The following is a 16412-nucleotide window of genomic DNA, read 5'->3' as shown; positions in this document are numbered from 1 at the left end:
AAAACATTACCTACAAACCGATCAAACACTATGGGACAATTTTTTACCTTATATAACATTTGCATATAATTCGTCTGTACAGTCTTCTATTGGCTTTTCGCCTTTTTATTTAATATATGGTAGAGATCCAGTATTAGGTTTAGACATTCCACTAAATATAGATACAAATATAAAATATGGTAAAAGAATTCCTATATTTATTTCTGAAGCTCGTGATATAGCAAAAGCTTGCTTAGAAAGAGCTCAAGAAAATCAGGCAATTTTATATAACCGTAAAACAAACGTAATTAAATTTCAAAAAGGCGATTTAGTTTACGTATATTTTCCTACAAGATATGTTGGGAAAACAACTAAATTTTTAAATAAATGGTATGGACCTATGGTTATTACCCATGTATATAGTGATGCTACATACAAAGTTCAAGGTGTAGTTCATAGCGGATTAATAAAAGTATTTTCTGTAAATATTCAAAGATTAAAACCTTATAGAGGTACTATAGTAGACCCCACTGTATTAGACAGTTTAGATATAACAGAATTGCAAAATGAATTGCGTGTTTTAGATGAAGAACCACAATTCAACCTTCTTAGCAATGATGATCAAAATGATGTAAATACAAAACCAACTGACCTTACAAATGAACCCATAATTGAATCCCAAAATAACATTAAATTAAATAAACCAAAAAGAGGCAGACCAAAGAATAGCCTTAAAAAACAAAAAGTGATCGTACCTTATGTGACTAGATTTGGTCGTCACAGCAAACCTAGAATTTAATACATTAATTTTACTTATAACTGTATATATGTATATATATAATTTATAGGAAAGTGTAATAACTCATGAACACTAATAAACACGATATCAGAGATGTAATTAACACTATTTCATCGAGATCTCATCTCCCAACACCAGATTATTATTACCGAAAATTTCATAATTTCTATCAATGTCGATGTACTTTATCCACTGAAAACGAGACAGTAGTGTTTTATGGTACTGGTGATAATAAATCTGAGGCCCAAAAAATTGCATTAAAACATATGCAAAATGGTTTTCAAATTTCGATTATGAAATTTAAATCCTTGTGTCGTATTAATTGGCGACCCATTAGTAAAATTTGGGAAAGACTAAAATGGACTTTATTTCAATTAGAATTAAATAAACCCCAAATCTATTATAATAACAAAAACAAATATTTTTACGTTGTACATATAGACTTAGATGTGTATGTAGTGAATAGAAATATAGATATTGCAGCCAAAGATTTACTTCAATTAATCTACGTAAATCAGCATACTTTACCTGTTGAATTAAAATTAACTTTAGAGGGAGGTATTTTATATACTCCCTTACCTAGAAATAACATATCAAACTTGTATAGAGATTTGCCTCTTAATAGAGAAATCCAATTTAGCAAAAATGATGAACTTTGATAATTTTGAAAACACTGCCGTACCTGAGTCTGCCGATGAAGTAGAAGAATATACTTTTCAGGAACTTTATCTAAATATTGAACAAATTAAAAGATATCAAATGAATTTAGACAGAGTTTTACAGGAGTTTCCAAATTTAAATTTTGAAAATCGTATCGAATTTTTGCAGTCAGCTTATACTCAATCAATACATTGTTGTGAACAATGGTTATTTTATATCAGACAATATAGCATGAAAATAATTAAAAAGAAAGTATATTTAACTAAAATTTTTAATTGTCAGCGTGAATTGCGTAATCAGATATGGGACATTAAAAGATTAAGGGATTTAATTCTCAAACAAGAAACATTAATACCTAGTAAAGCAGTTAATTATTTACATGGACATGACTTAGTCCATAGAGAAACTAAAGTCTTTTCTCAATTACATGCATTACATTAGAACTATCATAAAATGAGTTCACAATTAATTACCATAGAAATAAGTGACTTATTTAATATTGAGAGACCTTTTAAGCCATATTTTTGTCCTTTTGATGATGAACATAATTATCAAGCTAACGATATTATTAGGATGACTAACGCACGGGCAGATGTTTTTAAAATTTTCGATACTATTGATGATTTACGTAATCATATAGAAGAATGTCATTTCCAGTACTCATTATTTGTCAAATTACCTTATGTTAATGCTCTTATAACTACTCTCTGTAACTACCAATTAACTCTAGCGGAATGTATGAATAGAGACAATGTGATCTTACCCAGAGGTTATTTTGTTAACCGTACACTTTATATAGGTTGTCGTGTTTGTGAGATAATAATGACATTATATCAAGATCATATAGAAAAATCTGCAAACAATATTAGTATAACAGATATAAGTGTTTTAATGGGTAGTAAATATCATTTATTTGAACATTTGGGATATAAACCTTTTTCATGTACAATATGTAAATTCAATGGTAATTTAAATTCATTTATATATCCAAACCGCTCATCGAGACTTGAAGTGGTTAGAGAACATGTCTCCAATGCACATAATCTTAATTTTAATATTCGAAGTCCAAAATATGACTTTTTAATAGATAATGATAAAATACCAGAAATTGAAACCAATTTTTCAAAGCCTTTGACTGAAACTGGATTTGAAAATATAACTATAAATCTAACTGAAAATAATATACCTTATCAGTTTATGAATAGATTTATATTTTAATAATCCAATTTATTTTAATAGAGTGATTTAATAAATTCAAGACTAAATTGTTTAATAATAAAAAACTATGAATATAAACAAAGTTAAAGAACTAATTTCAACCATTGGTGCAACCCACAGGCAGCTTAATGTTGAAATAAATTTATTACAATCACATATCACAAAAACCGATTATCTAACTTTGTTTTCTTGTTCATCATCACTTAAAGAAAATCTAAGTGCTATTAATCGTGTTGTAAACAATTATAATGACATTGACAAATCATCACTTGGTTTTGTGACACTGAAAGCCAAAGAAATTAAACTTTTAAATGAGTTAGACGAAATTCAAAAAGTACTTTATAAAAATGTGTAAAGTTTTTGATAAATATTCATTTATAAAAGTAACAATACATCAGTCAAACCATGAAATTATTGTTTCAATAGATTTGTTAAGAGACAAAATTTTAGACAGACTAACACATTTGAAAAGACTTGACTCAAACTTTTATAAGAGTGAAATTGAAAAATGTTGTGAAGCTTTTCAGGCATATTTTTATGCAAAATCATTAACATTTACTACAGAATTTCTCACACCTATTGTAAAATACAAAAGATTTTCACAAAGACTTGAAAACTTTATTGAACTATGTTCCCGTTTAGAACCTCCATTACAAATCTACAAATGTGATGATGTTTCTGAACATTGGCCTAACTGTGAACAGTGCAAAGTGTATATTAATCCTAAAAAACAGTTCATAAAACTAATTAGTAAAAATGTCTGAACTGGACCAGTCTCACATCTATTGGCCAATGCTAGAACATGAAATCAAAATCATGCATGAGCTCGATCGTAAACGGTTTAAATTAAGAAACATTGACCCTAATAATTATAAGCTAATGGCTTTCAGTACAGCATTAAGAGATCTATTTAATGAATTAATACGACTACAGAAATTTATTTTAAAAGGATTATTTCTTAGATATATCATTCTTATAGAATATCAATATATCAAAAATGATTTTATTAGATTTATAAGTAGATTTTTACAATGTATTGATTACTATAAAAATCTAAAAGCAAAAATACTTCAATCATTTAGTTTTCTTACTGAAGATAATATTGATACTTTTTATTTTAGTAATCAACAATTAGATAGATTATGTCATTACAAAAATTATTTTATTCAAGATTATAATAACCATTTAAAAAATGAATAATCTTAAGAAACAAATTATTGAACATGTCGGATATACTTTGTATATCCGAAACAAAATTATTGAATACAAACACATGAAAGAACAAAACATTTTAGTAGAATTAAGTATTATTGATAATATAATTATATTATGTGAACAAATTAAAAATTTATTAGATGAGAGAATTGAAATACTTTATAAATTTACTCTGAAATACACAAACAAATCTGTATTAGTCGTTATGTTAGATCACATTAACTTTTTCTTGAAGTTAATTACATTAAAATTTGAAAATACTAAAAATTATTTAATAACATACAATGTAAATTTTACAAGTCAATTAAAACAAAAATTTCATTGGGATCGAGACCTCTTAATGTTTCTATTAGCTCAATGTAAACCGCAAATCGATTAATATGCAAGCATTCTTACAAAATCTCGACTTTCATTTGCAACTAAGACATCACTTAGTGTTGTATAACATGAGATTACTGGCATACAAAAACTGTTTCACTAAAAATATTAAAGCACTTGTAAATGCATTAATTAAGACCAATGAGCTAATTTTAAAGTTTGAGGATTTAGTAATTAATATATTACAAACTATAAAATATTTCCATAAGCCTAAATGTTGGTCAAGAACCTTATTATGTAAAACTATTTCAGATTTAAATCAAATTTGGAAACACCAATTACATTTACAACAACTTGTGTTTCAACGTAATACTTCAATACATATCGAAAAAGTGATAATATTTGCCCCATTTAATAACTAATATATTAGTGTAATATTTATTAAGTATTTGTAAACAATTTTAATTTATTACTTAATAATTCGCTAATAAAACTTAATTGTGACTTGTGTAACTTTTGTCCAAAATGATTTTAAGTAGAACTGAATTAAAACTTAAAAGAGGACATAGCGAGTGTAGACAACGTTTTTACAGTACACAAATTTCAACAATTCACATAATTAAAACATTACCAGAGATTAATAATATACAACTATTAGACAAACTTGAAAGAAAATTTAAGCAACTATTAAAAATATCCTCTAAACTTGAAGAGATTTATATAAGATTTTTATTGAAAGATAGTGAACAATATTGTGGTGACACACAGACATATATCTTTTATGCAAACGAAGACATTATTAAATATACACACAAAGATAACAATTTAGTTGACGAGTTTATCTTCTTTAATCCCGAACTACGTGATATATTTAAGAAAATATTGCGTACTCAGTATTATTATAAAGACTATTTCACTTGGCTTGTAGAGCAATATCCATAAGTGATTAATTTTGTTGATATGTTTAATCTATTAGACTTGCCTATAGACATTTTAGAATATCATATCATTAATCGACTTAATTTATATGATCGTTTAAGAGCTACAGGTGTGAGCAAAGCATTTGACAATATATTATATGATACGCCCATCAATATAAATTTAAATAATAGATTTTTAAGTGAAATTACATCATCACCTAAATCACTAAAAAACTTATTAAAATTATCTAACGACATTAAGTGTATTAATAAACTATCAATTAAGGTTTTTCATCCGTTAATAATTTTATTTTTGAACATTATTGTCAAAAGGAATGAGAGAGAAACCAAACTTAATAAAGTTAATAAACAGTCTATTTTAACAAATGTGAAAGAATTTAAAATAAGAATACCACCGTCTTACACATTTGTTGACCCTATTATTTATTGGTGTCTTCATTACTGTGCCCCATCAATAAAAATATTGTACTATAGTGAACATTCAAACTGTGACTTAAAATATTTACTTTATAATTATATTTCATTTAATATAATTAAACTTGATTTTCTTTTAATTTACACACACGACCATAAATTTACAGAAGGTTTGTGTAAAATATATAATAAACAAACGCGTGACAAATATATTGCCGACTTTTTCAATTGTGAAGAAGAAAACTTTAGAATTTGTGAAACAACTCAATTAGCAGTAGAGTATTTCGATGAATCTCTTAGTGCTAACAACCATTTAATTGAAATATTATCCCCAACCCTAACCCAACTGTGTATTCATTCTTATGACAGTGACGAAATAAAAATCCAACAAGTCGAACAGTTTATTTTAAAATGTGAAAAACTTAATAAACTTTTAATCTCAGGATTTCCAATTGATGACATTAATAGTTTATCATCACTTAATAACATTACTACAAAATTCAGTAATTTATCTGTGCTTAATATTGATATTACTGTCTATTCAGATCAATCAATCATTGATTTCTTGAAACCTCTAAATAGATTAACTAATCTAATTGACTTTACATTGAACGGCTGGTTTGAAGAAACAACCTGTGTGCCATCAATTATTGTTAAACCCTTTAAAAACCTTAAATATTTTACATTTAATGGTTATCAAAACAAATTTTCTACAGGGTTTTTCAATTATTCTATATTAAATTATATTACTAAATATTGTCCAAAAATTGAATATTTAGATATAGACTTTATATTTGCTGACACTAAAGATCGTCGGTTTTCATTCAATAGTGATTTATTCAAAAATCATAAAAAGTTTTATTTCAATAAAAGAAAAAGAACTTTTGAAACCTTTTTAAAGAATTATAATACTGGTATTAGAGGATTAGTAGAACTAATAAGTAAAACTAAAATTGCATCAATTACTTTAGTAGGCAATTTTAATCTAAATAGTTTTACTAAAAAACAAATTTTACGCTTAATCAAACATAAGAAAACTAATCTTTACTGTTTAGAATTAAATAATTATAAAATTATTTAAAAATGTCTCAACCCAGTACCAGTCACAATTGTGACGAAGACTGTCCATTATATGAGGATCATAGACCACTAACACCTAATCCTCCTATATATTTACCCAAAAATCGCAAACCTTATGATAATTTAATAAGGAAATATAATCGAAAATATAACAAAAATTATATATTAAGACGAGACATAGATTTTGGAACAATTAAAGTCGTTGTGAGCAAAAATAATGTTGTTTATTATCAACAATTTATTTTTGGTCCTCGAAAATCCTCTATTGAAAACAGAGAGCCTATGATATCTCATAACCCAAGAAGATCTCTTATTTATAAAATTAGATCTGAATATACACTATTATGTATACTTAATTATTATAAAACTAATATGTTACCTTTTAATTATATAAAACCTAAATATTCAATTAAATTAACCCAAACCATTAATAGTCAAAAATGGTTTAAACGTAGTGTATCAAAACGCTATATTTGTATATACTGCAATTTATTAAATGAAAATGGATATTACTTTAATAACCATATAGTCGACGAAATTAATAAAAATGAGATCACACATTTGTGCAACAATAAATGTATTTTAATGTGTGAAACACATGATCACTGGCATAATAATAACCAAATTTGCACCGCAGACTGCAAACTATTTTGTTTAAAAAATAGTTTTGCAAAATCTTTGGAAACAACATGGCTTCCACAGTTTACCCGTAATCATTGTGTCAATAAATTATGTGTATACTGTCTCAAATTAACCGACAATAATGAATTATTAAATATATTAAAATGCGAAGACATTTCAATTGTCTTAAACACTTTCTATAACCATATTAATATGAAATCAGTGTTGTGTTTGTTGTGTCGTGCGAAACATTTTAGTCAATACAAAAATGGACATTCTATTGACCATTATATTGCAAATGATCTAAGTATCATTATTGATCATTTGATATCCCACCATGTGACCGATATCCAAGAACCTCTACATCTGGAACTCTCTACATTTAATTATGGTGAAGACATCACAGACGACGCGCTGGCATTTATAAGACGGTACTTCTATGATGTTGGAGTAACAAAAATAGAAGAAATCATCAAAAACAACATCAAGAAAGCATCACCGGATTCAGTTGTCTATTCATCACTAACAAAGGCGATCTCGGATATGGGGACACTGGGTGAATTTAATTCATTTTATACCATACCTACTGAAGCTGATAACATAGCAGCCGATGATATAATCAATGACTTATTTAATAAACTTAATTAATAATTTTATATTTACTTATATAACCTTTTAAACAATGTTTTTATTATATAAAACATACTTTATAGTCAACTAATTATTGCAACCAAATACTATTATAATCAATATACTTAAATAATCTAAATATTGTATACACAATTTAACCATATTATAATTATATAAAATACACTTAATATCTAATAATTTTAGTCCTAGTATACTATTTACTATATATAAATATCACAATTAATGAGACTATTTTGATATAATTTATATTATTATATAACCGTAACTATGAATCTATTATTATATAATCTATTTATATACCTTGTGACTTACATTACATTACATGTCAAAACTAAAATAACCAATATATATTTATATAGATATTTCCCAATATAAACACCTAATATTGTAATCTTAATATTATATCTTAATCAAATTATATAACCATATACTTAAACATTATATTTAATATAACATTTATCTTATATTTATAACAATATACTATTTAATAATTGATGTTTTTAATATTTAATTGTAATCTTAATCTTTATAAGCGGACAGATATCATGAGATTCGAGTCGAATCTACAGGGAGAAGGGAGTGATGTCAATATAAAATCTATTATATAATAATATCCTTATATATATATATATATATAATACTCACAAAAGAAATTTTTTTTAGTAACATTAAATTAATACATAAATATACTACAATACACAAATGTTCGGTGCGGAAAATCCAACTTTTTCACCCCAACCATAGCATAAACAGTATTAAATTTTTCCCATTTAGTGCCAGAATTACCAATTTTAGACATCAATCATTACATAACATAGTATAAATACTATAATATTGTAGTGATTTCTGGCACTAACGCATCACTATTACATACCTTACCTCCCTTGAAAAATTATATTGATGCGACCATTACTATAAAACCCCGTGTATCCTCAATGATTTTATCATTGAGATACTGGTAGTCATTGGCATAAGACTAGTACTGCTAAGAGCCGTTAGCAGATCAGTTCTCTCCCCTTTTGGTTCGACCCCTTCTCGTGATATGGTCCGTATACTTGGATGTATACCGTTTTGATGTCTTTTCAATAAAGCCTTTGGATTTCAATGTGAGTTTTTACCCTTTATTGTCTTCTACTTTTCTAAGCGACCTCAATCCGTGGGTTCCCGCGTCGGGAGCTCCAGTATCGAAAAGGTCCCTTCTTGTCTACAGTTTTAAGGTAAGATGACTGGCCATCGGGTCCGCCGTGTCGGGGGATCTGGTCGGTTATGTTGTCAAGCCTTCCCGCGTATATAGCTAATGGACGGAGCCGCCGTGTCGGGGGTTCCGGTCCAGTTATATGATACCATACCTTACCCTAACCTACCTTATGATGGTTGACCATCGGATCCGCCGTGTCGGGGGATTCGTACGGTCATGCCGTCATTCCTTTACCATTGATAGTGTGCTAACGGGTCTGTCGTGTCGAGAGATCTGTACGGCTATGCTGTCCTCCTCCCTTACCTCCTTTGACTTATGCTTAGTTATTGTTGGTGTAGACTACTATATGTGTCATATAGGAGTCTCCGACATCCCCGAGATTGTACCAGGCCGCCGAAGGCTCTGCCCGATTTTTCGGCAATAGTCCTACGTTTTAGTGAAACAGTTGTAGTTATGTCGGTTCTCAGTGTTATTTAACACTAATAGTCTGACCTTAAAATACAATTTACTAGGTGATCCAATAGTTGCTGTCTTCGTGACAATAGCACTAGTTTGGTTGATTGTTGTAATTATCGGCTGTTTGAGTGAATGTGTGTGTGAATGCATAGTAGTGGTTTCTCGAGTACTTATGTGCTTTCGCTAACTTAGTTGGGAAAAGCATAGTTACTGTCTGATACCGACTTACTAGGTTGGCCAACGGTCCCAAGAGGGTTCCGGTCATCCGATCGCGTGATTGTGTGTTAATAGCCGATAACGGACACTGAGTTTAAGACCGTACACATACGCTCCTCAATAGTGATCCGAGAGAATAGTTAAGGACTGCCTTAACTTTATGAGTCAATAGTCGCCTTCGGGTTGACTGACTCGGTATAATTATTTGGATACCTAATAGTTTATTGTAGTTATATATGCACTGTTTAACCATAGAACGGCCAAAAACCTATAAGTGATGTCAATTGACCCCAGAGACGACATAGTTATGTCTGACCAGATTTAACTGAATACCGAATGTGAGATAATAGAAATGTTACGATAATTATGTAATACTGTCGGCAATCTGTCGGTCATGTATTGTCTTTATCGTACTTGAGTGTATGATTTGTTTGTATAGATTTATGTTAATTTATGTGATCGGTGACTCTCCGACAACACATTCGTTAACGGTCGCAGCGGCGGTTGTGTACGCGACACCGCTTGCTGTAGTTGATGAGCGCCTTGTCATTGCCGCCACCACACATACAATTTTGTCTAATATAGTCCTTGTCTATGTATGTTAGTTGAGTGTAATTTTGTTGTCTATTGTAATGTTATACAGTACAGATTAGTAGTCCAGTGATAGTCACCGTAACACAGGTTTCGGGTGATATCACATTTCACCGACGAGTGTCGGGTAGGGTTTAACTAGTGTTTAAACGCCTTTATTTAGTGCCGGGTAGGCACGGCTGGAGAGACATAGATGGGTTAGATTCCCCCTGAGATTGCTTGTGACGGTCTCATGGTTATGTCACAGGGTCAGTGGACTCTGATTTAGAGTTTGGCCACAGGGTTGGTCAACGGGTATAGTATTACTTATCCAATAGTGGGTATTTGAATAGACTATACGCCGATTTTACCGACGGTAGTACCGAGTGATGGTACTGACCATTAGACTCAGTCTTACTAGTAGATTGGGTATTGGGTTGCATGTTTTGGTTAGAGTGAGGCTTTGAGGCTTCTCTCGTTGACTATCATTGGTAGGGCCCGACCAATTAGTCAATCGTTATGTTTTAGTTACCAGTTTATATTTGCAATCAGACATTTGTTGTCTTTGAGTTAATGTCGGTTTTTGTTTATTCTAGCGCAAGTGTTGCGGCTAGCCAGCCATTGTATGGATGCTGATAACACTGTATCGTCTTGTCTTCAGTATACTATAGTTGTGTCACGTGTAGTCAGTGACCCTACTAGTAAAATAGTTTTCACTGGTCTCAGAGCTTCAGACCAGACTCGAGTGGTACAGACTTCGAGTCTTAACTCTCAAAACAATGAGTGTCTTAACATTGAATAGTGTTTCGTTTGATAGTAAAAGCCAAATTGAATTAAATAATCTAAGGACCAGAGATATTTTATATAATTAGACCTTTTATATAATTGGCCCGCAAAGTAGTAATGTCTTAATATATGACCAATCAGACATAGATTGTATCAATAATTGTGTAGTAAAAGCTAATATCGTGCCCAATGTACAATTAAGACAACCTAAACCACTACAGGAGTACTGTGCCAATAGTGGCGGCCATTCCAGTGGTTTGCGTGAAATCATTGCATGGAAAGTAAAGCGAGTATCTCACCCCCAAAATACTAATAAAACATCTAATTAATCAACACTTTCCAGTTATAAATGGCAATGCTATTAAAATAATATTGAAACGGTATAGGAATAGGATATATTATAGTTATAACAGTAATGATAAAATCTACTCATTACAATATGTTTTCAACAATACTTTCAATTGATTATTATTATGATTATTATTGTCATTAATTTATACTTTTAAAGTTTTTTTTCATATTTATAATCTATAAGTTATTACAAATGTTTTTTTTTATCTTTAAATTATAAATAATCTTTAAAAAAGACTGTTTTGTTGTATACGTTGGTCAATAAATTGGATTTTTGTTTTTATTTTTTTAATGTTATAAAATACTGTACAATAAAATGTTAGTATCAATAGTAAATATAGTTAGTTAATTTAATTTAATTGATTGATATATATAGTTATAGATATAGTATAGATATATATAGTTTTCAATACAATTATTACAATATTAATTTATATATAATTTTTATATATATATATTTTTTTATAAGATTTTATTTTTGTATTTAAAAATATATTTATATACTTAAACGAAAAATTAAATACAGTATAATGTATAATAAAAACTTATAAAAGTATGAATTACTAATAATAATTAATTGAAAATAGAGTTACAAATTTATTATTGAGAGTTATGGTAAGTAAAAAAAATTAAATTAGAAAAACAAAATATTTATTGATATGTTATTATTAATTAAGTAAATTAATAAATATTTAGCAATAACTTTAATATTATAGAAAATTTTCAATAGTTTTTTATTAAAAAAAATTTTATTCAAAAGTTATTAGTTGATTATATATTGATGAAAACAAAAAAAACTATTTACGTTAATATATTATCGAGATTATCATTATTAACATATTTGCCATAAATAAACTGTTTTTCATTAGTTAGCGAACAATACTTAATATACAAGTGCTTAATATTGCTATCAATTAGTAATTGTTTGGTTAGATTGTCCCAAATCACCACCAATTCATCACCACTTGTTGTCTTTATTTTATTTTTTATATCATTAAATCTCAAACAGACATCCGTCAAGTGTGCCAACTGTCCCATAGCTAGGATCGACTCCTTCTTAGTGATAACCATTCGGTCAAAATATATAGACTGTAGTCGCGGAAGATTGCGGTGAATGTCACGGAAAAACTGGTCATAAATTGTACGCCAATAGTGTAGGCGAAGTGCCAAATGTGTTAATCGATGAAATCGTTTTAACGAATCGCTGGTCAGTAATAAAATTTTGTCAAAATTTAGCTGACTATCCACTGATAATCGTCTCAATTGCGGTGACATATGTTCAGTGATTGCCGAAAATATGCGACCAATTTTCAATGTATTTGTCGCCATTGATACCTCAACTTTTAATGCTTTAAGTCGGCGACAATTGCGGCCAACTGTGGTCAACAAGTCTTCGGGAAATTTACTGTCGCCGTAATCATTGGACAAAACAATTTTCAATTGTACTAATCGTTTCATTTGTGACAAACCGATGATCAATGAGTTATAATTACAGTTTAGATTATTAAACCGATCAAATGAAAGATCCAATGAAGTTATTTGTTGTCCACAAATTTCGGGAAACTTTTTAGACAACGCAACCGATATATTGTTCAGTCTTATAGTCGTTGATTGCAATGTTTTCGGCAAAACATACGACATATCAGTACTGAATATCTGCGAAAATCTGCTAATATTCATATAATCATAAGCGATGTCCAGTGTCTTCAAGTTTGGCATTAAATCAATTGATTCATACAATTGTCTGCTAATATAACTGTCATATCTATCAAACTTGAATGTCAACAATTGTTGGCCAAATTGGCTACAAAATCGGTAAAAAATTTTGTAGTTATCAGTACTCCAGTGATTAATAGACTTAAGCGATATGTGTCTCAATCGGTAACAGTATTTCATTATTAATTGAAAATAATTGTCGCAATAATTACTATCATTTATAGTTAGTGTTGTAATGTTTGGACACTTTTTGATCAACAATTCAAACACCGCTATCAATGAGACGACACTCTGATAGCCAACGCATCTGCTATTGTCTAATGAATTGTCTGACAATCTCTTCAGAAGTTTTCTATCAAATACCAGATATGTTTCTGAAGTGAATATCAATGCCAACCACTGTTTGGACACCGATTGCAGTCTTAGTTTGTTTTCAATTGGCAGATATGTTAGCAATAGTTTCGCCAAATCATCGCCGAAGCGATCAAACGAGTCCTTCATTGCTGTTGTTGTGGTCATTGTCTTCTTCAGTGATATTTAGATTCAATGGATTTACTGATTATGAAAATATATATCAGAAATAAAATGTGAATTCAATGTCAAATCACAACAAACACTACTAATACTTACATTTGATTTTTGTTGCAATCAATTGTTATAATAATAATAATAATAATTGTATTTAAAAACAAAAACAAACATTAAATCAATTTATAAATCGCACAAAAAAAATAACACGTGTTTTCAATACATATATACAAACATATAATCAATTTGTATGTCTAATACTAATAGAGGTGTGGCTTAAAGTAAAACATAATTATTATACCCATTAACTATAGTTTATATGTATATATATACCGTATATTATATTAAATCTATGGTTAATATATGTGTTTTTATACTTACAATTATAATGTTTATAAATTTTAATACATGTATCAAACACATTGTTATAGATATACAGTATTTTACTATTGATGACATCTTTATTAATTATTTACAAATTATAATATATAAATCATATAAATCATATAAAATAGATATATACAGTATTTTTACATTTATTTAAAAAAAATATTCATTGATTGCATAAATAAATTTATAATTAATAATAATTTTAATTTATTTTAATTAATAGATAAATACAAGTATTAAGAAAACAAATATGGTAATATTTGTAGCACTTGTTATAATCACAATTACTTAACATGTATTACTAAATAAACATTTATAATAACTTTAAATTATTATATAAATATTTTTTTAAACTTTCAATTACTTTAAAAGTATATAATAATAATAATAATCAATTTAAAGTTAAAAAATACATATTATTAAGTTACATTAAGTTTAATAATATTTATTACTATTATTATTATTTAATTAAATCAAAAATTACTATTAATATTCATAATTAAAAAATAATAAATCATAATTAGATTTATATGATTATCGTTACTATAATCTAAGAGTTCTATAATCTAATCTAAGAGAGAGAGAGAGAGAGAGAGAGAGAGAGAGAGAGAGAGAGAGAGAGAGGAGAGAGTTATATTTATTATACATTATATTTTACAAATGGAAATGTTTTTATAAATATTATTATTAAAATTGTTTTTTCTAAATTAAAAGCTTTTAATATTGGTTTTCAATATTAACAACAAGTGACTAATCATTTTGTGTGTGTTTTAAAAAAAATATTAATGAATAATTAGTTTGTAATATTAAACAAATATTAAAAATTTCAATTTGAAATATAATATAAAACTTTAGGGATAAACAAATTTATTAGAAAACGGGATGTTTTTATTAATGTTCATAATTTTTAAATAGTTTTCTCATAAGTATTTTATTTAAATTATTATATATTTATTAGAAACTATTGAATGGTTTCATGAAACTGATCAGTATTTAAAAAGTTGTTTAATCGTAAAGATAATAAATATTAATTTAAAAATAAAAAACAAATTTCTGAGACAGTTATGAGATTTAAAAAAAAATTTAAAAAATAGTTAAAAAAAATTTTATTTTGTAAATTTTATTTTAATAAAAATAAAAACATTATTAATAATAAATTATTATACAATATTGTTTAATAAGTATTTGTTATAATGTTTATACAAATAGTAAAATAAGATTTTAACAGTTTTTAATTGACTAATTGCTAACTACAGTATTATAATAGTTTTTTTCTAAATAATAAATAAGTTATACTAATAATCCTATTTTTTAATTTAAAAATAACATTATAAGTATTTATAAACTACAATAATTGTTTTTATAGAAAATTATATATATAATTATTATTATTTAAATACAAATTAAAAATAATTTTCATTGTAAACAATTATTGTTTAAAAAGCAAATAAAACAACTAATTTCTAGAAAAAAAAATAAAATAAATTTCTATTACATTTCTATATATTAATAGATTGTTCAAAAATTATTATTCAAACACATCCTAACTATTATTAATTATTATTATTGATTATTATTAACAGTATCGACGATCCAATTAATAAATTTTGAAACTCTCGGGAATTTCATTTTCAGATATGATTTATATGGCAAACATTTTTCACCACTTTTTTCAATCTCAATGACACTGTTTATGCCTATAAGTACGGCCCGACCGCCGACATATTGGATCACTGGTCCGCCAGAATCACCCTATTATTAGTGTATATATATATTAGGGTTAAGCAAGGTTTTGGATTTTAGGGGGGGGGTAGTGGTCAATTTACAAAACTGGGGGGGGAGGGTCTAAGGTGGAGTGTAGACTTTTATTGCATTTTCAAAATGGCAATTTTCTCAAAAATCCAAAATCAAATGGGAGGGGTAAGAAATAATTTTTAAAAATTAATTAAGAATTAAAAATTTTAACAAAAAAAAATAAAATAATCTATTAAAAAAATTAAAAATAATTAATAAAATTTTAGGGGTGTTATTTTTATGCGTTTTTAAGCGTAAATTTTTCACATTTGGTCAAAAAGTCTGAGGGGGGATAAAATCCCAAAATCTCGATCTTGTGGGGTATTTTGGCTTTGTCACCTACCCCCTTGCTTAATCATTATATATACTATATATTATATATTTAAAAATAATATGAATAATAATAGAAATATTTAATCAATATATAAAGTTATATATAAATTAAGTATAAATAAAATAAATAGTGTATATATACTGTATAATCTATAATTACTTTGCAAATAGCTGTTCC

General features: G+C 27.6%; 1 protein-coding gene across 1 annotated transcript; it reads right to left on the bottom strand.

Moving 5' to 3' along the window:
- Positions 1 to 8808: 8808 nt before the first annotated feature.
- On the bottom strand, positions 8809 to 13846 carry LOC128954376 (uncharacterized). The gene is made up of 3 exons (XM_054299952.1): positions 13820 to 13846; positions 12485 to 13744; positions 8809 to 8988 (listed from the first exon to the last, which is right to left on the bottom strand). The coding sequence occupies exons 2-3, from the start codon at positions 13706 to 13708 to the stop codon at positions 8809 to 8811; spliced, it is 1404 nt and encodes a 467-aa protein (XP_054155927.1). The 5' UTR covers positions 13709 to 13744; positions 13820 to 13846.
- Between the last annotated feature and the right edge of the window lie 2566 nt (positions 13847 to 16412).

Source organism: Oppia nitens, unplaced genomic scaffold, assembly GCF_028296485.1.
Source record: "Oppia nitens isolate AA-2021 unplaced genomic scaffold, nextdenovo-longstitch-racon4-pilon3 scaffold27_pilon_pilon_pilon, whole genome shotgun sequence".
Classification (NCBI taxonomy): domain Eukaryota; kingdom Metazoa; phylum Arthropoda; class Arachnida; order Sarcoptiformes; family Oppiidae; genus Oppia; species Oppia nitens.
Note: the sequence above shows the minus strand (reverse complement) of the source record. Positions and strands in the feature narration are given on the sequence as shown.